The following is a 21500-nucleotide window of genomic DNA, read 5'->3' on the forward strand; positions in this document are numbered from 1 at the left end:
CAAAGTGGCAGAGCGCTAGCCTTGAGCAACAGAACCCAGGGCCAGCACCCAGGCCCTGAGTTCAAACCCCACATTAAAAAGGGGGAGAGGTAGGGAGATACAAATATAAAGTGACTTGTTTTTTTGTGCCAGTCTTGGGACTTGAACTCAGGGCCTGCACACTGTCCCTGACCTTTACTCATTCAAGGCTAGTCTCTACCCCTTGAGCCACAGTTCCGCTTCCAGGATTTTGGTGGTTAAGTGAAGATAAAAGACACATGTAGACTTTCCTGCCTGGGCTGGCTTCCAACCAGTCCTCAGAGCTCAGCCTTCTGAGTAGCTGGGACTGCACACATGAGCCACTGGTGCCCTGCTATAATGTGCTCTGAAGATCAAATACAAGAGTTTTTATCGCTGTTGTAACTTCAACTGACCTCAGGCAAAGCTGCATTCATGCCATCAGATCTCGCTGGGTGCTCAGAGCTCAAACCAGCAAAAAGCCAGACGTGGAGCTGTGGCTTAACTAGGAGGGCCACTGGCCTTGAGTGAAAAAGCTCAGGGACAGTGTCCAGGCCCTACGTATAGGGCCCAGTACTGGCTCAGAAAAGAGAGAGGGGGGGAGAGAATATCAGCAAGCTGACACATTGCGATGTGGCACTGGTGGGAAGGGGTGGACAGAGAGAGGCCTAACGCCCAATGTAATCCTCACCATAAACGCCAGCAGCCCTGGGGGGGTCATGTGACGTGGCAGGGCCAGGTGACCGATCTATTTCCGTGCTCCAGTACTAGTACCTGTGTGTGCTTGCTGCAGCCCCCCCCCCCTCGCAGGTGAGAGCACCCGCATGACACGCCCCACCTCACACCAAGAGCAAAGGCTCCCAGGAACGCCCGGGGAAGCCGCAGGTGCCCAGGTGACGAAAACGGCCAACCTGGTGGCCGTGAAAGGAGTCACTACCATGCTCCCTCACACACTCAACCCCCCAGCCCGGACCCCGGAGTCATCCACCCGCTCCAGCCTAGCCCCAGAGGGAGGGAAGGAACGGCAAATGTTTATTTTTTAAAAAAGAAAAAGAGAGAGGAGGTTGACAGGAGGAGGCCCCGCCCCACAGGCCAGGCTCAGACGTTAGGGGGAGAAGGGCCCGAAGTCCATCAGGAACTTGGTGATGGACATGCCCTTGAGCAGGTAGTGGTGGATGCTGTAGGCGAAGAAGCCGAGGCAGAAGAGGATGACCATGAAGGAGAGGGTGACCAGGGTGTAGATGGACATGCGCTTCTCCATGGTGGCCCGGATCAGGCACAGGTAGGGCCCTGGGCAGCCAGGGGTGCTGCAGGGGATGGTGGCCTGCCTGACCACGGGCAGGTGCTGGAAGAGCAGCAGCGCCAGGAAGACGCCCTGGATGGCCACCTGCAGGAGGAAGTGCAGCAGGTAGAGCAGCAGCAGCATCTTCTCGCGGTGGAAGTTCAGCAGGGACTTCTTGGGAGCGGGCACGTGCTCCTGGATGGCCACCATGGAGCCCTCCTCCGCTTCCCCCGCCATGGTCTCGGCCGACTTCACCTTGACCTGCTTGTGCCGCATCTGCGCCATGAAGAACTCCATGAGGAAGAAGAGGGCCAGGAAGATGAAGTAGAAGAAGTACCACGTGCCCGTCACCCGGCTTGCTGAAGCTCTTCTCGAAGCACTCGATCCGGCACGGGTAGGTGATGTTGCCGTGGCACCAGAAGTCCTCGTGACGTGGGACCAGGGCATGCGCACCACGTACACCACCACCCCGTACATGGCGATGAGGCCGAACCACAGCTGGCGCCCCATTAGTAGCCGGATTTGTCGCCGGCCACCGAGTGCAGCACGGGGATCAGCCCGGCCACGGCTGCCGCAGCCATGACCGCGAGCCTCAGCACCCCCGGGGCCGGGATCAGACCTGGGAGGGCGCTCTGGCGGGACAGAGAAGAACAGGGTCAGGCCCAGGAAGGGACGGCGGCCGCTCGGCCCTCCCGCACCCATCCAGGAAGCCCCGGCGCCTGCCTCGCCTCCTCCCCGCGCCCCTCGAGGGCGAGAACCCACCCTTCCCCACCTACCTACAACGTGCCGGCGCCATGGCACAATGCCAGGAAGGACATAGTGGCATGTGGCGATTATATCACCGGTTCATGCTTGATACACGGATGAAGGACACAGTTCAAAATTCTCCTCGCATCTGGCTATTCTAGCTGGTGCTTGCTGAGGAACGGTTTGAGACTGAAGAAGAAAGAGGTAGAGTGTGTTCCCTTAGTGCTCACTGCCAAACGCACGGCACGCGTGAACTCTCTTCCAGACGGCTGTACCCATCGCCCTAACTCATTAATAGAAATAACAATTCTGACCATCACGGGCTGTAGATAGATCGATTGACCCAGCGATTGATGGATGGTAGATACAGCAAGCCCTGTGCAGAAGGACTAGTACATCATCTCCACCACGGGTTAAACTGGTTTTAATCCTTTAGGAGCTTCATTTGAGTAACTGTCCACGATTGTCCTTACGTAGATCCTTTTTTTCCCCTGTGCTAGAACCCTGGCTTGAACTCAGAGCCTTGTGCCCCGCTCGGCAGACACTCTGCCCCTTAAACCACGCCTCCAGCTTGGCTTTTTGGCTGGGTAACTGGAGATGGGATCTTGCAGACTTTTCTGCCTGCGTTCGATGCTCCGGATCTCAGCCGCCTGAGTAGCCGGAATGGCGGGCCAGGGCAAGTCTAACGCCTTGGGGAACTGCTGCCCCGTCGTCCACAGCAGACCCTGCGCTGTGCACCCCTGCCCTCCACGGCCCACAGGTTCCAAGTAGGAATATGGGGGGGGGGGGGCAGGAGCAGGGGGAGGGGAAGGAGGAGACGGAGTTAGGTGGGAGGAGGAGGACGGGGAGGGGGAAGGAGGGGATGGAAGGGGGCGGGGAGGACAGGACACCAGCTGGGGCTGCGGCTCAGGGACAGTGTGCCCGCCCTCTCCCTTCCGCGCCACGTCTGAGGCCAGTCCCCGCCGGTACCTGTGTGGGACGGTGCGGCCAGGCCGGAGGCCGCAGCTCGGCCTCTTTTCCCACCTCGCCCTTTCCCACCAACTGCCCGCTCCTCGCGTCCCCCCGCCCGCTGCCTATTGGCCCGGCCGCCTGACAGTCTCGAAGGGCTCCCGCCCATTGGCAGGCCCGCCTGCCCGTCTCGATGGGCTCCACCGATCAGCGCCCCCGGGAGGCGGTACTCCGCGCGTGCCTGCACCCACGTGCACCGCGGTGAGGGTGCCGTGCGCGCGCACACACGCAGGCGCGCTCGGCCGGCCCGCGGCGGACAGTGCGCGCCCCCGCGCCCCCGCGCACTTTCAGCGCTTTCCGGGAACTCGTGCGTGGCTCACACCCGCCGTCCAAGCTCTTGTGGAGGCCGAGGTCTGAGGATCACGGTTCAGTGTCAGCCGAAGCTGAAGGGCGGCTGCGGGCTCCAGTGGGAGAGCGCCAGCTTCGAGCAAAAGGAAGCTCGGAGGCCTCCGGACGCGGCACCGGGAGGGACGGTGCACGCCGCCCGCCGCCCACCGCCCGGGGGGCTGCTGGGGCCCCGCGGCACGGCGGCGCCAGGATGGTGTTTCGGGGCCCCCCCGCGTGTCGGCTGCGGTCAGGCGCGGGGAGGCAGCCGGAGCCGGCGGGCCGTTCAAGGCCGGCCCCTGAGGCGCCCTCCCCCCGCACGCAGGACCCCTGGCACCGGAGCCCCGGGAACCGCGCGACCCCTTCAGGCGCCTTTGCTCTCTTCGGAAAGGCCAGGCGGCAGCGGGGGCCGGCACCGGGGGCACTGGAGCCGGGCGCGGGGCCGGGCCTGGGGTCCCCTCCCCTCCCCTGGGGGCCTGGCACCTCCCCTCCCCCTCCCCTGCGGGCCTGGGGTCCCTTCCCCTCCCCTGGGGGCCTGGGGTCCCCTCCCCTCCCTGCAGGCCTGGCACCTCCCTCCCCCTCCCCTGCGGGCCTGGGGTCCCTTCCCCTCCCCTGGGGGCCTGGGGTCCCCTCCCCTCCCCTGCAGGCCTGGCACCTCCCTCCCCCTCCCCTGCGGGCCTGGGGTCCCTCCCCCTCCCCTGGGGGCCTGGGGTCCCTTCCCCTCCCCCTGCACTGCAGCCCCCCCCCCCCGCCCCGGTGCTGATCTGGTTGGGGAGGGAGGGGTCAGGAAGAGAGGACAGGGCAGGGGACCCAGGGGGCAGAAGACAGGAGGAAGGGGTCGGGGAGACAGAAAGACGGTGGGTGGGAAATAGAGGATAAAGACAACAGACTGACAGACAGTTGATATAGACATATGGTAGACGGCACAGATAGACGTGGATGACAGATGATATCGATTGATAGACTGGATGGTCGATGATTGGCAGGTAGATAGAGATGCGCAAATGGTAGAGATGATCGGTAGATGGAGATAGCTGACAGGCAATCTAGATCTGTGATATGGATAGATTGGATGATAGATAGATACGCGATAGGTTTATTTGCGTGGGGGGGGTGCACGCCTGCGTGCGGGTCCTGGGGCTTGAACTCGGGACCTGGGCGCCCTCCCTGAGCCGCAGGGCTCGTGGCTGGCGCTCTACCACTTGAGCCACAGCTCCACTCCCGGCTTTTGGGGGCGGCGGGCGGGGGGGGGGGGGGGCCCCAGCAGGTGCTAGCCGCCCCGCCCACCTGTGCGCCCCGCCCTGCGCGGGGGGCGTGGTCACGGGAAGGCCCGCCCCCGCCGCGCGGCGCTTCGCCAGCCCCGCCCCCCCGCGCGGGCGGGAAGCCGGAAGCGCGCGACGGGCGGCGCGCGTAGGCCCGGCGGCTCCGCGGAAGGCGACCCGGCCCGGACCTCGCCGGACCCCGCGTCGGGCCGCGACCCGAGCAGCGCCGGAGCCATGAGGGCGTCGCACCTCGCGCGCCCCGTCGCGCCGGGTCCCGCACTGGGGCGGCTGCTGCTGCCGCTGCTGCTCCTGAGCGCGCCGGCCCCGGGCCGCGCCTCCCCTCGGCTCCTGGACCACCCGGCGCCCGTCTGCGCGCAGGAGGTGAGACCCGGCGTGCGGGGCGCGGGGGGGGACGGGGGACCGGGGACGGGGGGCGGGGTCCGGGGGTCCGCGCTGAGGCCCCCGGGGGACGGGGGCGGGGTCCGGGGGTCCGCGCTGAGGCCCCCGGGGGACGGGGGCGGGGTCCGGGGGTCCGCGCTGAGGGCGCCGGGGGACGGGGGCGGGGTCCGGGGGTCCGCGCTGAGGGCGCCGGGGGACGGGGGCGGGGTCCGGGGGTCCGCGCTGAGGGCTCCCGGGGATGTTCCCGGGACGGGGTTCCCGGGTCCGCGCTGAGGCCCCCGGGGGACGTTCGGGGGACCCGTTGCGTCTCACCGGGGTCCGGGGCGCTGGCTTCCCATCACCCTGAGGACCACCCCGACCCCCCAGGCCGCGGTGGTGGACGCGGGCGAAGAGCGGCACTTGCCGCACAGCCGACCCGCCGTCCGGGATGCCGAAGTCAGATGAGCCCAGGGGCGGGCGACGGGCGGACTGCGGGGACACGGGATGGGGGGAGGGCCTGGGGGAGGGCGCTGGAGGCCCAGGGTGGTGGACAGGCAGACTGCCGGGCCGGGGACGGGGCTGGGGGAGGCAGGAGCCCGGAGGCCCACGGTGGGGACGTGGGGGGGGGGGGGGGACTGTCGGGGCCGAGGACCCGGGAGGCAGGAGGCCCGGAGAGGGACATGGTGGGCTCAAGGCGGGCCTGCGCCCTAACTGCCCCCTCAGGAGCTGGCGCCGCCCAGGCGGCAGGGAGGGTGCCGTGCAGGCGCAGATTCCGATGGACCCGGACTTCCTTAGGTAGGGGGGCCTGAGAGCTGAGACCCGTGGTCCAGCTTACTAGTTGAGCTAGGGCCTTGCTAACTTTTTGCCCTGGCTGGCCTCAAACCCAGATGATCTCTGCCTTCTGAGTAGCTGGGCTTAGAGGTTTCTGAAAACACCACCCAGGCCCCCACCCCCACCCCACCCCACTCTGGTCTAGGAAGAGCAAGCTGGCTGGGAGTTAGCCGCTGCTTGTGACTGTCAGAAGGAGCCCGCTGCCCCCACAGGAAGCGGCACACCCACCTATCAAGTGGAGCTCCAGTGGCCAAACCCAGTATCTGCTTTTTAAAAAATAACAAGAAAACATGCCCTTCCCGCCCTCTCTTCTACTCTCTGGGGATCGCTACCCAGCTCTTCTACCCCCACCCCCAACCAGGGAGCCTGCTTGGTATCTTAGTCAGAGGATGTGACACAAAGGGACATTTCTCCCTATCCCATTTTGTACAGGATCTAGCCAAAAGAAGGTAGAGGGAAACTGACTTTTTCCGGAGGGGGGGGGGGAGTGTTTTCAGTGTGAGCAGTGTTGAGAAATGTCCCCAAGCTCTCTGCAGTTGGGGAACTCGCTGGCACACCCGCCAGGTCCTTCCTGTAGACCTTGCGGGCACATGAGGAGGAACTGGTGTTGGTTTGTGGGTGGCCTGTTGTGGGGTGCCTGCCCCCCCGCAATGTACAGGAGACTGTGGCAGGCAGAGAGTGTAAAGGGACCCCTGGGGTGGGGTGCAGGTGGTGACTGTAAGAGTTAGGCACTGTTGAGAGGCAGCCTATGTCCAGTGCCCTTAGCACCCGGTGGTCGGTGCAGAATTCCAGGGAGTTGTTTCTTATGGCGAAGACCCTTGAAGAAGGATGGGAGCCCCAGGGGGGAGGTCAGGAGGTGCCGGGTGGCACCAGGAGCTTGGGCCCAGGCCTTTGGGTTAGGGATGGGTGGCTTGTGTGGCTTCCTGGGCACAGGGAAGCTGGGCTAACAGCCCCGAGGGCATGCGTTGTTTGTGGGCAGGGAAGCAAGGGCCTGCCACCTCCTGCCACCAAGCTGTGCCTCTCCCCCAAAGAGCCTTGGCTTCAAATGCACAGTGAGGGCACTGCGTCCTGAGCAGAGCCCACCCAGCGTGATCCACGGGAGAGGCCATGCTCTGTCTTCAGTCTCCCCGCCTCCCTCTCACCTCAGCCTGCACCTACTCTGGAGGCTGAGATCTGAGGATCACCGGTAGAAGCCAAGAAAGTCTGTGAAACTCTTTCTCTCCAACTAACCACCAAAAAAGAGCCAGAAGTGGTGCTATGACTCAAGTGGTAGAACGGTGGCCTTGAGCAAAAATGCTCAGGGACAGTGCCTAGGCCCTGAGTTTAAGCCCCAGGACCACACCCCATAAAAATTCAACTTTCTCTTCCTCTTTCTAAGTGGACATGATATGAGGCAGGAAGGAAGAACTCAAATGGGTTTGCCTCCAGTCTCACCACAACTGTGTGATCTCAGGACCCTGCATTCAGTCCCCTAGTACTACAAAATAAAAATAAAAAATGAGAGCTGTATGATGTGCTTAGGAGCTTAGTTGTGATAAGTATTCTTCTCTGACCTCCGTGTTCACAAGCAGGAAGCTGACAAATGATCTGATCTTGCTATTTTTTAAAATGGGGTGGTTTTTTCTTTAATAGTTCTGGGTTTTATTTATTTAGCAACACTAAGAGTTGAACCCAGAGCCTTACCCGTGCTAAGCAGGTGCTCTGCCACCGAGCAAGAATGGGGGAGGCTTTCAGCAACTACAAATAACTATTATAGAAGAAATTTTGGACAGCATAAGACCTTTGTTAGTACTATCGAAATAAATCATAAATACTTTTTTTACATTACTAATTGTACATTACTTACATTACTAAACTGCATGAGTGCAAATTCTGTGTTGGAATTAAATTATAAGGAAAATATCCATTATTTCTTCCTCTGGGTCAGTGGTTTTGTTTATCTCAGTTTGCATCTACTTTTGTTAAGGCTAGCATCATAGATAAACCATCTCTTAGTTTCAATTCATTTAGTTTTTAAGTACTTAAATATTTTTAAAGCCTTATCTCTAAACCTAAATCACTCTCCAGAGGCGATTGCTTACAGTTTCTCTCCTGACACCAACCTCTATATTTCTGAATGTGCTTATTTGTTTAATTCTTCATTTGTCCCATTTTAGATATCATCTGTTGACCCTTTTGTTTGAGGGGGTGCAGTACCCAAAGTTTGAACTCAGGGTCTACAGCTTGCTAGCTTTGTTCACTCTCCTGGTCATCTCACACTTGAGTCACACCTCCAGTCCTGCTTTTTGCTGGCTATATTGGAGGCAGTGTCACCGTCTGCCTGGGCTGGCCTCAAACCTTGATTTTTCTGGATCTCAGCCTACAGAGTAGGATTACAGGCATGAGCCACCAGTGCCTGGCATGACCTGTTGACTTATGACGGGTGACAATTTTGTCAGTCCTCCTCCCCTCCTGCCGCAGCGCCCCCAGGGGGGGTCCAGTCCACACTCCGCCTGTCCTAAGATATGAGTGGGCCTTGGGACTCAAGGCCAGCAGTGTCCACTGGTACCTGAGGTATGGCTCAAGTGGCCAAGCACCTGCCATGTAGGGGCAGGCCTTGAGTTCAAGCTCTGTTACTATTCCCAGCTTGCAGAACGCCCCCAGTACCCCCTCCTTGGTTGGCAGAGGAAGGATGTGGGAAGAAGAGTGAGGAGGGGGGCTGTGTGCGTTTCCCTCCGGTGAAGCGTGGGAGCCCAAGCCCTCCCCTCCCGTTCACCACCTTCTTCTTCCCACAGGGCCTGAGCTGTGCTGTGGAGAACAGTAAGTTCTGTTTCCTTCTCTTGTTCATCAGTGCCTGTACGAATCAGGGACCCCAACACAGAACAGGAAAGCCTCTTCATCTGCCCCTCCCTCCCGTGCCCCGTTTCCACTATTGCTTCTTCAGAGCCCCTTCCCCAGTCCCCTTAAGTTCGGGGCTCGGTGGCCACCCCAGCCCAGCATTAGGAAGATCGGACGAGGCAGTAGCGCCATCACCTAGGGTCACTGCTAGAAGGCCCAGCACGTGTGGCTCTCCGGGCGCCTGCCCTCGCGTCTGAGTGCCCTTTTCCCTGGCCGCCAGGTTCCTGCCTGGATGACAGCTGGGTGCACCCTCGGAACCTGACCCCTTCGTCCCCCAAGCTCATGAAGACCCAGCTAGGCATTGCTCTCACCCGACATGGAGACCGGGTCCCTGTGCTGCTCATCGAGTGGACCCTGCAGACGGACGGTGGGTTGGGGCCCAGTGGTCCTTGGGGGTCAGTTGGCCCCCGGGGTCGGTAGGGCCTCAGGGTCGGTGGGTCCTGTGGCTGTCACCACCCACAGAACACTGTGGTTCTTCCATTTGGACTCAGAAGAGGGCTCTAGGTCTTGGGCTGACTGAGACTCCATCACTTTGCCATTCTAGCTGGGTCCATGTGTCCATCCCATGGCCCTTCATGAAACAAACACCTTCCTTCATCTCACATTTTAACCACTTTACCACACAAATGGCGACACACGGGTCAGCTGCTTTCCCCTTCACTGCTGGGCTAGCACTTTCTAAAACAACTTCACACCTCTCAGGCATAGAGTTAGATGGGAAGAAGATGGGCTGAACAGGGCCAGCCCAGATCTGTGACCAGGGCACAGGCAAGTTTGTTCCCTGCATCCCTGTCCTGCGTGCTCACTCCCACCCTCAGTGCCACAGCCCCTGCAGGCCACGCTGCCAACATCCTGAAAGTTGTCCCTTGTCCAGCGAAGCAGTCTCCATCTGCAAAGCCCAGCAGGGTCAGGGGAATGGGCAGAGACAGGAAGTGTGGGGGCCAGGGTGGGCGCAGGGGGGTAGAGAGCACGAGTGGCTGACGCTCCCCTCCTCCGCCTCCAGCCAGCATCCTGTACCTGGAGGGTACAGAGCTGTCCATCCTGCAGCTGAGCACCAACGAGCAACTGTGTGTCAAGTTCCAGTTCCTGTCCAGGCTGCAGCACCATCACAAGCGGGTAAGGAGAGGGAAGCCACGCCTAGGAACTCAGCCCTGTATTCGCAGGTACTTGGGATCATGGTTCAAGGCTAGCCCAAGCGAAAAGTAGGGTGTGATGGTACATAGCTGTTACCCCAGTAACACAGGGAAGCACAAGTGGTGATACCCCAGCCCAGGCTGGCCAGGGCATAAAGCAAGATCCGACCTTGAAAGTCACTATGGACAAAGGGACTGGAGCCATGCACCGGTGGCCCACACCCTGCTACTCTGGAGGATGACAGGAGGATCACAGTTCAAAGCCAGCCCAGGCAGGAATGTCTGTGAGACTCTTATCTGCAATTAATCACCAAAAAAGCTAGAAATGGAAATGTGGCTCGAATGGTGAATACATGGTAGCCTTGAGCCAAAAAAAAAACCCCAAGGCAGCGCCCAGGCCCTGAGGTCAAGCCCCAGTACCAGCACCCAGGAAGATGACAAACACAGACCCCGCCTGCCTGCTGCTGCCTCAAGTCCTCCGCCTCCCGCTCTACTCCCCTCCATCCGCACTGTGTCCTCAAAGCACCTTCCTTCGCCTCAGATTTCAATTTTCTCACTAGAAAAATGATGAGACTCCATCTAGGGCTTTTACCGTAGGCAGAAAAGATACGGTACCTCTAGTGCAGGATTTGGTTGTCACGTCAGTCATGATTTTGACTGATTTGGGGAGAGGTAGGGTTAGGGTCTTTGAGTGCTGATGATGGGTGGGAAGTATGGAGGGCTCATCTGTCTCTCCCCCTCCTCCCTCCCTCCCCACAGTGGCGGTTCAGCTTTGGCCATTTCGTGGTGGATCCTGGCCAGGAGTACGAGGTGACGGTACACCACCTCCCCAAGCCCCTCCCTGACGGGGACCCTAACCATCAGTCCAGGATAGTTGTTGTACCTGGTAAGAGCCCCCTCCTCCCCTCCTCCCAGCCCTGCTCTCCTGCCTAGGGTCCTGGGGAAAGAAGGGGCATTCCTCAGGGACCCTGCAGGCCCCAGACCGGCTCACCCGCCCTGCAGGTTCCCATACAGTGTCCCTGTGCGAGCACCTCTGGCCTCCCCAGAAGCCTGGCCTGTACACTGCCCATTCGCAGGGCCTGGAGGACGCAACTAGATTGTCCACCCATTGGTGAACACCCAGAGCCTCATGCATGCCTGGCATGGAAGATGCCAGGAACGGCTTCCTGCTCTGCCCTGTCTGTGGCGTGGGGCCCTGGGCCTCGCCTGTGCCTGGCATGGAAGATGCCAGGAACGGCTTCCTGCTCTGCTCTGTTGGTAGCATTGCATGCTTGGTGAGAGCTCACCACCGAGTCCCAGCAGCTCAGGGTGTGCTTGTCGAGATGGCGAGCTTACCCACTTGGTCCTGAAACACGATGCCCCGCCTGCTCCCCCATGTGTGGCACGCGTGACATGCTGTCGCTCAGCTTGTGTTGGTCTCTGCTACAGAGGGGACACAAATGTCCTCACCACAATGTTCAGTGTCCAGGCCATTGATGAGTACTCCGAGCTCCTCCAGCCCCTGCTCCTACAGTGATACCCTCCCCTGCCCCCTCCTCTCAGTGGGCTCCTGCTCCCCTGCGGTGAGCCCCCATCTTCGCATCCCCTGCCCCCCCACCAGTGAGCCTCCTCCCCCGCATCCCCTGTTCCCCTTGCAGTGAGCCTTGGGACCTGGAGAAGGGGACCAAGAAGTTGGGTCCATGGTCCCCGCTCTGGCCCAACTGCCGTGGGGGACACAGAATCAGAGGTGTCCCCACTCTAGCCCGCAAACCAGCTGTGCCCACCCAAGCTGCACAGAATGCAGGGAGGAAGCTCCATGCCGGAGGCCGAGCTGAGTGAGCAGGGAGTCGCTGGCCCTGGCCGTGCCAAGCAAGCTTAGAGCTTAGGAACGTGCCGGAATCCAGAGGCTCCTGAGGAAGGTGGCTGAGCTGGCCCCATACACTGGGGTCACCACACTGGTGCCGTCCTGGAGCCAAGGACAACAATCGCTCCCCTGGTGTGGCGAGGGTCCCCACAGCCGGGTGGCAGACTCTGGGAGAGCTCTGCTAGCGCGGGGACCTAACGACTTCTCTTTGCTCTGTGTTGGCAGACTGCCAGGACACCATGATGAAAACAACCACGCTTTGTGTGCGCTCAGGTAAGTGGCTGCCCAGAGACCCTCACCTGGGCGCCCCCTCCCTCCCCGCACACCTGTCCTCCGATGTGGGACCTCAGCCTGGATGCACACCCCTCCCTCCCCGCACACCTCAGGCAGCCTGTGGGACCCCAACGTCACCGTGGAGACCCTGGAGGCCCAGCAGCTGCGGGTGAGCTTCACCCTGTGGAACGAGTCCACTCCGTACCATGTCCTGCTCAGAAGCTTTCCGAACATGGAGAACCACAGCTGCTTTGAGCAGGAACACTCAGTGCCTGCGGTAACTGCCTTTCTTCACCCTTGGGCGGGACCCAAGCCCCCTCCCAGAGCAGCCTGTCCCCCCACAGAGGCCTGTCCCCCACACAGAGGCCTGTCCCCACACACACACAGAGGCCTGTCCCCCACACAGAGGCCTGTCCCCCCACAGAGGACTGTCCCCCACACAGAGGCCTGTCCCCACACACACACAGAGGCCTGTCCCCCCCACAGAGGACTGTCCCCCACACACAGAGGCCTATCCCCCACAGAGGACTGTCCCCCACACACAGAGGCCTGTCCCCCCACAGAGGACTGTCCCCCACACAGAGGCCTGTCCCCACACACAGAGGCCTGTCCCCCCCCCACAGAGGCCTGGCCCTCCCCACACACAGAGGCCTGTCCCCCCACAGAGGACTGTCCCCCACACAGAGGCCTGTCCCCACACACACACAGAGGCCTGTCCCCCACACACACACAGAGGCCTGTCCCCACACACACACAGAGGCCTGTCCCCCACACACACACGGAGGCCTGTCCCCCACACACACACGGAGGCCTGTCCCCCCCCCACAGAGGCCTGTCCCCACACACAGAGGCCTGTCCCCCCCACAGAGGCCTGTCCCCCACACACAGAGGCCTGTCCCCCCCACACACACGGAGGCCTGTCCCCCCCCCCACAGAGGCCTGTCCCCACACACAGAGGCCTGTCCCCCACACACAGAGGCCTGTCCCCCACACAGAGGCCTGTACCCCCCACAGAGGCCTGTCCCCCCACACAGAGGCCTGTCCCCCCCCCCACAGAGGCCTGTCCCCACACACAGAGGCCTGTCCCCTGTGGCTTCCTTGTGCATGTCCTGACCCACTGAGAACTTTACGTTCTCTCCTCTCCTTCAGCCCAGACAAGAGGAGTTCCGTCAGCGAAGCAACATCACGTTCACTCTACCCAAATTCCAACAGTGCTGTCACCACCAGGTCCAGGTGGGTGTGGGCAGGTGTGGGGAGCGTGCACAGTGAGGCTGGCTTTCCCACTGGAGAGAGGAGCAGCGGGGAAGGTGGGGAAGGGACCTGTGTAGTGCCATGGCAGCCAACTCTGGTTTATGCCTTTGAGAGGTTTGGGGGCTAGAACTCAAGATCTCTCGCTTGCTGGTCAGGTGCTCTACCACCTGAGCCACACGTTTTCCTAGCCCATTTTTGCTTTAGTTGTTTTTCAGTTAGGATCTCACAGCTGTGGCCCAGGCCACGGTGTTCCTATTTATATCTCCCATGCAACTGGACCATAGATGTGCCCCACGATACCTGGCTTACTGATTGAGATGGGGTTTCCCTAGCCTTTTGCCCAGGCTGGCCCCGAACTCAGGAGCTGCTGGGGTCCCAGGTGTAATCTGCACCTGACCGCCGTTTTCAAGCTAGACTCCCACTGTGCTGCACAGGCTGCGCTGCACACAGGCGCAAGCAGCCCCTCTGCCGTGGCCTCCAGAGTGACTGGAACTGCAGGTGTCACCACGACAGCCCAGCTGCGTGAGACCCAGCTGAAGCAGCCAGGGGTCTCCAGTCCCCCCTGACCCGCCTCTGCTCCCCTAGATCCAGCCCTTTTTCAGCAGCTGCCTGCCTGACTGCCTGAGACACGCAGTGACCGTGCCCTGCCCCGAGCCCCCACCCACCCCAGGTAGGAGCCCTGGCTGCCCCTCCCCTGGGCCTGGGGGCGGGGTTAATCCAGGGGCCCTCCATTCCTGACGTGGAGCCACACGCTCCAGCAGCTATGCAGCCTTGGGCACAGCACTTAACCTTTCTGGTTGGCTTGTGACTGGAAAGTGGGTTCTCCTTCCCAGTTTCATGCCGAGGACCAACGGAGGCACTGGGACCAGGCATTGAACTCGGGGCCTCCTGCTTGTTAGGCACCCTGTCATTCAGCCACCTCCAGCATGTTTTTGCATTTAAGAAAGAAAAAGTTATGTGGGGCTGGGAATAAGGCCTACCGGTAGAGTGCTCGCCTCGTATACATGAAGCCCTGGGTTCGATTCCTCAGCACCACATATATAGAAAAGGCCAGAGGTGGTGCTGTGGCTCAAGTGGTAGAGTGCTAACCTTGAGCAAAAAGAAGCCAGGGACAGTGCTCAGGCCCTGAGTCCAAGCTCCAGGACTGGCAAAAAAAAACTTATTCATTAAATTATACTAGAGGGGATTTCATTGCTTTTGTTGGGTTTTGTCTCTTTGTGCCTATCCTGGGTCTTGAACTCAGGGCCTGGACACCATCCCTGGATTTCAGTTTCACTGTCGTGCATAGGTCAGTTCTAAGGCCAGGTCTCACTTTCTGCCTGGGCTGCAAGCCCCTGCTCTTGCTTCGCTGTGCCACTAGAATGGCAGGCATCAGCACGGCCAGTCTCTGTGCCCCCCCACCCCTGTGGCAGAGATGACAGGCACGTGCCACCACACTGACCGATGATGGAGGTGGAGTCTCCGGCTTTTATACTCACACTGGGTCTCTGCCTCCTGAGCTGGATGCCAGATACCAGGTGTGAGCCGCCGGCACCCAGCCGCCATCTGTTTTTAATGCCCAGAGACAGTGAGTCACAACAGATTGAAGTGGACGCTCCTGCACTCCAGATTTATAGGTGGAGAAACTGAGGCACAAATGTTAAATAGCCTGCCTGAGATCTTACACCTGTGCTGTGGCGTGTCAGGGCCCTGCTTGAGCCTGGGGGGACCCAGCCATGCGCTGATTCCCCACCCTTTCTCCCCCCCCCCCCCCCGAATCCACCTGTCCCTAAGTCACGGGAAGCCACCTGTAAGGGAGGAGCAGGGGGGAAGGGACCGTGGTTCCTGCTAATACTCAAGAGCAATGTTTTCCCTCCCCCTTTTGTTCTCTTACAGATTACTTTGCAGGTAAGCTCAGGGATATTTTCCCTGGGGCTGGGAGGCTGGCAGAGCCCGGGGTCGTTGGAGGGGCTGGGGAGTATTGGTCTGAGGCTCACGCTCCTCTCCACTGCAGACCGCGTTCCGCTGTGGGCGTACGGCTTGGTCACGGGCACCGCGATGCTGCTGGTGGCCTCCGTCATCCTGCTGGTCCTCTGCATGACCTGGAAGCTCTCCGGTAAGGGGCGGCCCTGTAATCAAGCCCCTGTGCCCGTGGCCCGCTCACTTAGGCTCTGCCTGAGCACTGGGCCACATGCTCTGAACCTTGAGTTTCTCTTCAGGAAATGTCAGTTGTCCTGATTACTCACGTCATGAGGTCATAATGAGTGTTAACCGATGTAAAGCACATGAATTCCTGTGTAGGGGCTGGCACGAGGCACCTGCTCGATAGCTGTCAGCCACAGTTACCTGTATTGTTAGTTTATGTCACTGAAGTCAGTAGGCTGGAAGGAGCTTGTGTGACACAGTCAGCCAGGCAGGTGGGTCAGCATGAACAACCCCATCCTGCAGCCCCAGACTTGTCTATCCCCGGTCAGGGAGGACGACGGGGCGTGGTGGAGAGGATCAGGCTCCGGACCCTCATCTCACCCATGTGGCCCCCTGCCCTACTTCCCTGGATTTGCAGCCATGGGACGATTACTTAACAAGCCTCCTATTGGGTTTTCTGTGAGATGAGGTGACGGAGCCCCCTCCCAGGACTGTGTTGAGGATTCAGAGAGGGAGGAGAGGGGCGGGGCTTGCTGCAGATTTCGCACCTATTGGCTCCTGCCCCCTCTCCCCTCCACGACCATGACTGTCCAGTATGAATCACTAGGGGCTGTTGTGTGTCCACGGATCAGGCGTGAATCACTAGGGGCTGTTGTGTGTCCACGGATCAGGCGTGAATCACTAGGGGCTGTTGTGTGTCCACGGATCAGGCGTGAATCACTAGGGGCTGTTGTGTGTCCACGGATCAGGCGTGAATCATTGGGGGCTGTTGTGTGTCCACGGATCAGGTGTGAATTGTTGGGAATTGTGTGTCCACGGATCAGGTGTGACTCATTGGGGGTTGTTGTGTGTCCACGGATCAGGTGTGAATCATTGGGGGTTGTTGTGTGTCCACGGATCAGGAGTGAATCATTGGGGGCTGTTGTGTGTCCACGGATCAGGCGTGAATCATTGGGGGCTGTTGTGTGTCCACGGATCAGGCGTGAATCATTGGGGGCTGTTGTGTGTCCACGGATCAGGTGTGAATTGTTGGGAATTGTGTGTCCACAGATCAGGCGTGAATCATTGGGGGCTGTTGTGTGTCCACGGATCAGGTGTGACTCATTGGGGGTTGTTGTGTGTCCACGGATCAGGTGTGAATCATTGGGGGTTGTTGTGTGTCCACGGATCAGGTGTGAATCATTGGGGGCTGTTGTGTGTCCACGGATCAGGTGTGAGTCATTGGGGGTTGTTGTGTGTCCACGGATCAGGTGTGACTCATTGGGGGTTGTTGTGTGTCCACGGATCAGGCGTGAATCACTAGGGGCTGTTGTGTGTCCACGGATCAGGCGTGAATCACTAGGGGCTGTTGTGTGTCCATGGATCAGGAGTGAATCATTGGGGGTTGTTGTGTGTCCACGGATCAGGTGTGAATCATTGGGGGCTGTTGTGTGTCCACGGATCAGGTGTGAGTCATTGGGGGTTGTGTGTCCACGGATCAAGCGTACATCATTGGGAATTGGGTGTGCATCATTGGGGGTTGTTGTGTGTCCATGGATCGGGTGTGAATTGTTGGGAATTGTGTGTCCACAGATCAGGCGTGAATCATTGGGGGCTGTTGTGTGTCCATGGATCAGGCGTGAATCATTGGGGGCTGTTGTGTGTCCACGGATCAGGTGTGACTCATTGGGGGTTGTTGTGTGTCCACGGATCAGGCGTGAATCACTAGGGGCTGTTGTGTGTCCACGGATCAGGCGTGAATCACTAGGGGCTGTTGTGTGTCCATGGATCAGGAGTGAATCATTGGGGGTTGTTGTGTGTCCACGGATCAGGTGTGAGTCATTGGGGGCTGTTGTGTGTCCACGGATCAGGCGTGAATCATTGGGGGCTGTTGTGTGTCCACGGATCAGGCGTGAATCATTGGGGGTTGTTGTGTGTCCACGGATCAGGCGTGAATCATTGGGGGCTGTTGTGTGTCCACGGATCAGGCGTGAATCACTAGGGGCTGTTGTGTGTCCACGGATCAGGCATGAATCACTAGGGGCTGTTGTGTGTCCATGGATCAGGAGTGAATCATTGGGGGTTGTTGTGTGTCCACGGATCAGGTGTGAGTCATTGGGGGCTGTTGTGTGTCCACGGATCAGGCGTGAATCATTGGGGGCTGTTGTGTGTCCACGGATCAGGCGTGAATCATTGGGGGCTGTTGTGTGTCCACGGATCAGGCGTGAATCATTGGGGGTTGTTGTGTGTCCACGGATCAGGCGTGAATCATTGGGGGCTGTTGTGTGTCCACGGATCAGGCGTGAATCATTGGGGGCTGTTGTGTGTCCACGGATCAGGCGTGAATCATTGGGGGCTGTTGTGTGTCCATGGATCGGGTGTGAGTCATTGGGGGTTGTGTGTCCACGGATCAAGCGTACATCATTGGGAATTGGGTGTGCATCATTGGGGGTTGTTGTGTGTCCATGGATCGGGTGTGAGTCATTGGGGGTTGTGTGTCACATACCCACATTGCCTAAGCAGTGGTTTCCACTCCTTACCTCCTAAATACCAAGAGGAAATGTTGTAAGTGGGGGTACAGGTGCTGGTGGTCAGCGGAGTCTGCTCACAGCCTGTCCCCAGCTACAGGAGGTTGGGATCCGTCATGGAGTCCTCTTTGCATGGGGTCTGGGGCTTCCAGCCAGTTGACTCCCACAGAAGCAGAGGGGATGTGTCACGTGCCAAGCCTGTGGCACAGGACCGCAACTGCAGTGTCCACGGAGCCACTGTTTCAGAGCTCTCTGCAGCTCCCGTCCTCACAGTTTGTAGTGCAGGTGCAGGAGTTCCCCGGCTGCCCACCAGGGCCTCAGCAAAGGCAGGAAGTTGTCCACTTCCCACATAGGAGGACTAGGGCCTGGGGCCACTCCTCCTTTGTGTGGCCTCACTCCAGTGGCTTCTTTTCCCCACAGAGTCTCGCCACAGAAAGCACAGTGACAGCACCAAGAACACAGGTCAGTGCCCTGGCTGGGGCGGGCCGGGGTCCACACGGGGCAGATGGGAGGGGTCTGCAGGTGACTCCCAAGCCCCCAGGAGACCCCCCTCTTCTACTCCATGGTGGGAAGGGGTTTCCATTCTCTCAGGGAGCACACAGCGAGCGCTCATTGTGCGTGCAGAAGCCCATGCAGAGGACACAGCATGCACACACGGCCCTGTGTCTTACTGATGTGGCCAGCACTGGTGGCTCAGCATGTAATCCTAGGTACTTGGGAAGTTAAGATCCAAGGACCTTGGTTCAGAGCCGCCTTGAGCAGAAAAGTTCAAGAACTCCATCTCCAACTAGCCAGAAGAAAAAAGCTGGGCTGGGCACTGGTGGCTCACACCTGTCATCCTAGCCACTCAGGAGGCTGAGATCTGAGGATCACGGGTCAGAGCTAGCACAGGCAAGAAAGTCCATGAGACTCTTACCTCCACCGAACCACCAGAAAACCAGACGTGGTGCTGTGGCTTAAAGTGATAGAGCACCAGCCTTGAGCAAAAGAGCTCAAGGACAGCGTCCAGATCCTGAGTTCAAGCCCATGACGGGGAAAAAACCAACAGGCTGGCGGCATAGCTCAAATGCTAAAGCACCATCACTGAGCAAACAAGCCATGCCAAAGGGAGAGACCCCAAGTTTAGCCCCAGTATCAGCACATACAAATGTATCCACATACAGGCCAGAGGTTGGGTGGGAATGACGAAGAAGCTTTCCTCACAAGGCAGAAACTGGGTTTTTTCAGGCAGTGTAGGCCGGGCCCAGCAGGGGCTTCTCACTTCATCTGGCTTCATGTAGCTTCCTGCAGGAGGCTGCTGGCCTCCCCGGGCCCCCCAGGCTGGCCAGCGGAGCGGGGACCTGGGCGTGAGCCCCCTGCTCCCCCTGTCTCTGCAGATGCCCAGCTCGCGGCGGACCTGGCCCCTCGGCCGCTGAAGCCCAGGAAGGTCTGGATCGTCTACTCGGCTGACCACCCCCTGTACGTGGACGTGGTCCTCAAGTTCGCCCAGTTCCTGCTCACCGTCTGTGGCACCGAGGTGGCCCTGGACCTCCTGGAAGAACAGGCCATCTCGGAGGTAGGGGTCCTGACCTGGGTGGGCCGCCAGAAGCAGGAGATGGTGGACAGCGACTCCAAAATCATCATCCTGTGCTCCCGAGGCTCGCGGGCCAAGTGGCGGGCCATGCTGGGCTGGGAGGAGCCGGCCATCCAGCTGCGCTGTGAGCGCGGGAGGCCCGCCGGAGACCTCTTCACCGCAGCCATGAACATGATCCTGCCGGACTTCAAGAAGCCGGCCTGCTTCGGCGCCTACATCGTCTGCTACTTTCGCGACATCAGCAGCGAGCAGGACGTGCCGGACCCCTTCCGCATCACCTCCCAGTACCCCCTCATGGGCAGCTTCGAGGACGTCTACTTCCGCATCCAGGACCTGGAGATGTTCGAGCCGGGCCGCATGAACCGCGTCGGGGAGCTGGCCGGGGACAACTACCTGCAGAGCCCCAGCGGCCAGCAGCTTGGGGAGGCCGTGGAGCGCTTCCGCCGCTGGCAGATCCGCTGCCCCGAGTGGTTTGAGCGGGAGAACCTCTGCTCACCCGAAGACCCGGACCAGCCATGGCTGGACGAAGAGGTGCTTGAAGAGCCCCCGCTGCCTGGGCCGGCCATCGTGAAGCAGACGCCCGTGGTGCGGGAGCCGGGCCCTGAAGGTGTCCTGGTGATGGACGTCCACTTGGGCCGGGAAGGACAGGGGCTGTCAAGGCTGGACCTCTGGCTGCGGCCCGAGGGGACCCCTGCCACCCGGGCCCTCCGGACCTCGGTGCTCCCCCAGGAGCGGGGGCCCGCGGCCCACACGGTGGAACCCCTGCCTCCCTCAGAGGATGGTGCAGCCAGCCGGCTGGCCGTGCTGGAGGACCACGAGGCCTGCCCCCTCCTCCCAGCCGCCACCCCAGACTGTCCCCTGTGCAGCCCACCCGCCCCCGAGGGCGAGGACGCCCGGGAGCAGCTGGAGAGCCTGATGCTGGCCCTGCTGCAGCGCAGCATGTGCGGCGGGGAGGGGGTCCCTGGGGACCCCAAGGAGCCGGGCACCCCCTACGAGGAGGAGCAGCGGCAGTCGGTGCAGTCGGACCAGGGCTACATCTCCAGGAGCTCCCCACAGCCCCCCGACGGGCTCGCGGAAGCGGAGGAGGAGCCTGGCCTCAGCGCCCCGGCCACGCCGCTCTCGGCCGCAGACCTGCAGAGCCTGATGCGCCTCCAGCGGCAGCTCCTCCTCCAAGAGCTGGGCAAGAGCTCCGGCTGGGACGGCACGGCGCCCGGGCGCATGGACGCAGAGGGCCAGGCCCTCCCCCTCCACCTCCCGCATCCCCAGCCCTGAGAGGCGTGTGTGCGTGTAAGCGCCACGCACCTGCCTTTGCACACACACGAAGACTCCTGAACTGCCTGCAGCCCCAGCCCTGGTGAGGCTGAGACAGTTGAGAGGCCGGCAGGCTCAACCTGGGGAGACGCCATGTCAACACAAAACAAGATGTAGAAATTGGCTTCCCGTCCCACCCCTCTCCCCAGTCCCGGGGCCGGGGCCTCCACATGGCCCAGCGGGCTTGCCTGCGGGCCGGACAGGACTGGAACGCTGGTGCCGCCCGCCCCGGCACACGGCCCTGGAGCAGGCGTGATGTGAGGTGGCCTGAGGAGCGGGCAGAGCCGGCGGGTCCCGTGCACGGCCCGCAGCAGGGTGCCCCGTGGAAGTCACTGAGAAGCAGAACTGTGAAGGAGAGCGACACCTAAGGCTCCAGGGTGGACAGATCCTGAGGTGACAGCAGGCTCAGATGTCCTCAGGAAAGGACAGCCATGGCCCCTGTCACCTCATTTTGTGTAAGGAAGCCATCGTGACTGGCATCTAGAAGTTGGGCTGCCCGGGGCCACACAGACAGGAATATGCTGGCCAGCCTGGCTCCCTGCTTGCTCTTCCTCCTCCCGCTCTGCCTCCGTGGGCCCGGCCAGCTCAGACCCCAGCGCTGCAGCTCACGGCTGCATCACACACGAGGGAGAAAACCCAAAACAGTGCTGAGATAAACGTGTCTGTTGTTGTGGCTACAAACCCTGTGCACCACCTCGGAGTCAGTCGCCTTCCCGAAGCCCAGGTCTCCCCGTCCTCGCTGCAGATGTGGCCTGCGGTCTGCACGACTGCATGCGTGA

General features: G+C 60.5%; 1 protein-coding gene across 1 annotated transcript; it reads left to right on the forward strand.

Annotated features, from left to right (window-relative positions):
- Positions 1-4854: 4854 nt before the first annotated feature.
- Il17ra (interleukin 17 receptor A) lies at positions 4855-20847 on the forward strand. The gene is made up of 13 exons (XM_048335137.1): positions 4855-5001; positions 8604-8628; positions 8927-9073; positions 9710-9822; positions 10599-10725; positions 11908-11955; positions 12069-12232; positions 13105-13188; positions 13792-13876; positions 15082-15093; positions 15200-15301; positions 18258-18299; positions 19214-20847. The coding sequence occupies exons 1-13, from the start codon at positions 4855-4857 to the stop codon at positions 20680-20682; spliced, it is 2565 nt and encodes an 854-aa protein (XP_048191094.1). The 3' UTR covers positions 20683-20847.
- Positions 20848-21500: the final 653 nt, after the last annotated feature.

Source organism: Perognathus longimembris, chromosome 27 (assembly GCF_023159225.1).
Source record: "Perognathus longimembris pacificus isolate PPM17 chromosome 27, ASM2315922v1, whole genome shotgun sequence".
NCBI lineage: Eukaryota > Metazoa > Chordata > Mammalia > Rodentia > Heteromyidae > Perognathus > Perognathus longimembris.

What these genes read in the sequence shown, in the direction of transcription:
- Il17ra (XM_048335137.1), top strand. Translation starts at nt 4,855, where the DNA reads ATGAGGGCGTCGCACCTCGCGCGCCCCGTCGCGCCGGGTCCCGCACTG. An exon ending in GTGGACCCTGCAGACGGACG is followed by an intron (nt 9,074 to 9,709) that starts GTGGGTTGGGGC and finishes CTCCGCCTCCAG; the next exon opens with CCAGCATCCTGTACCTGGAG. An exon ending in TGACAGCACCAAGAACACAG is followed by an intron (nt 18,300 to 19,213) that starts GTCAGTGCCCTG and finishes CTGTCTCTGCAG; the next exon opens with ATGCCCAGCTCGCGGCGGAC.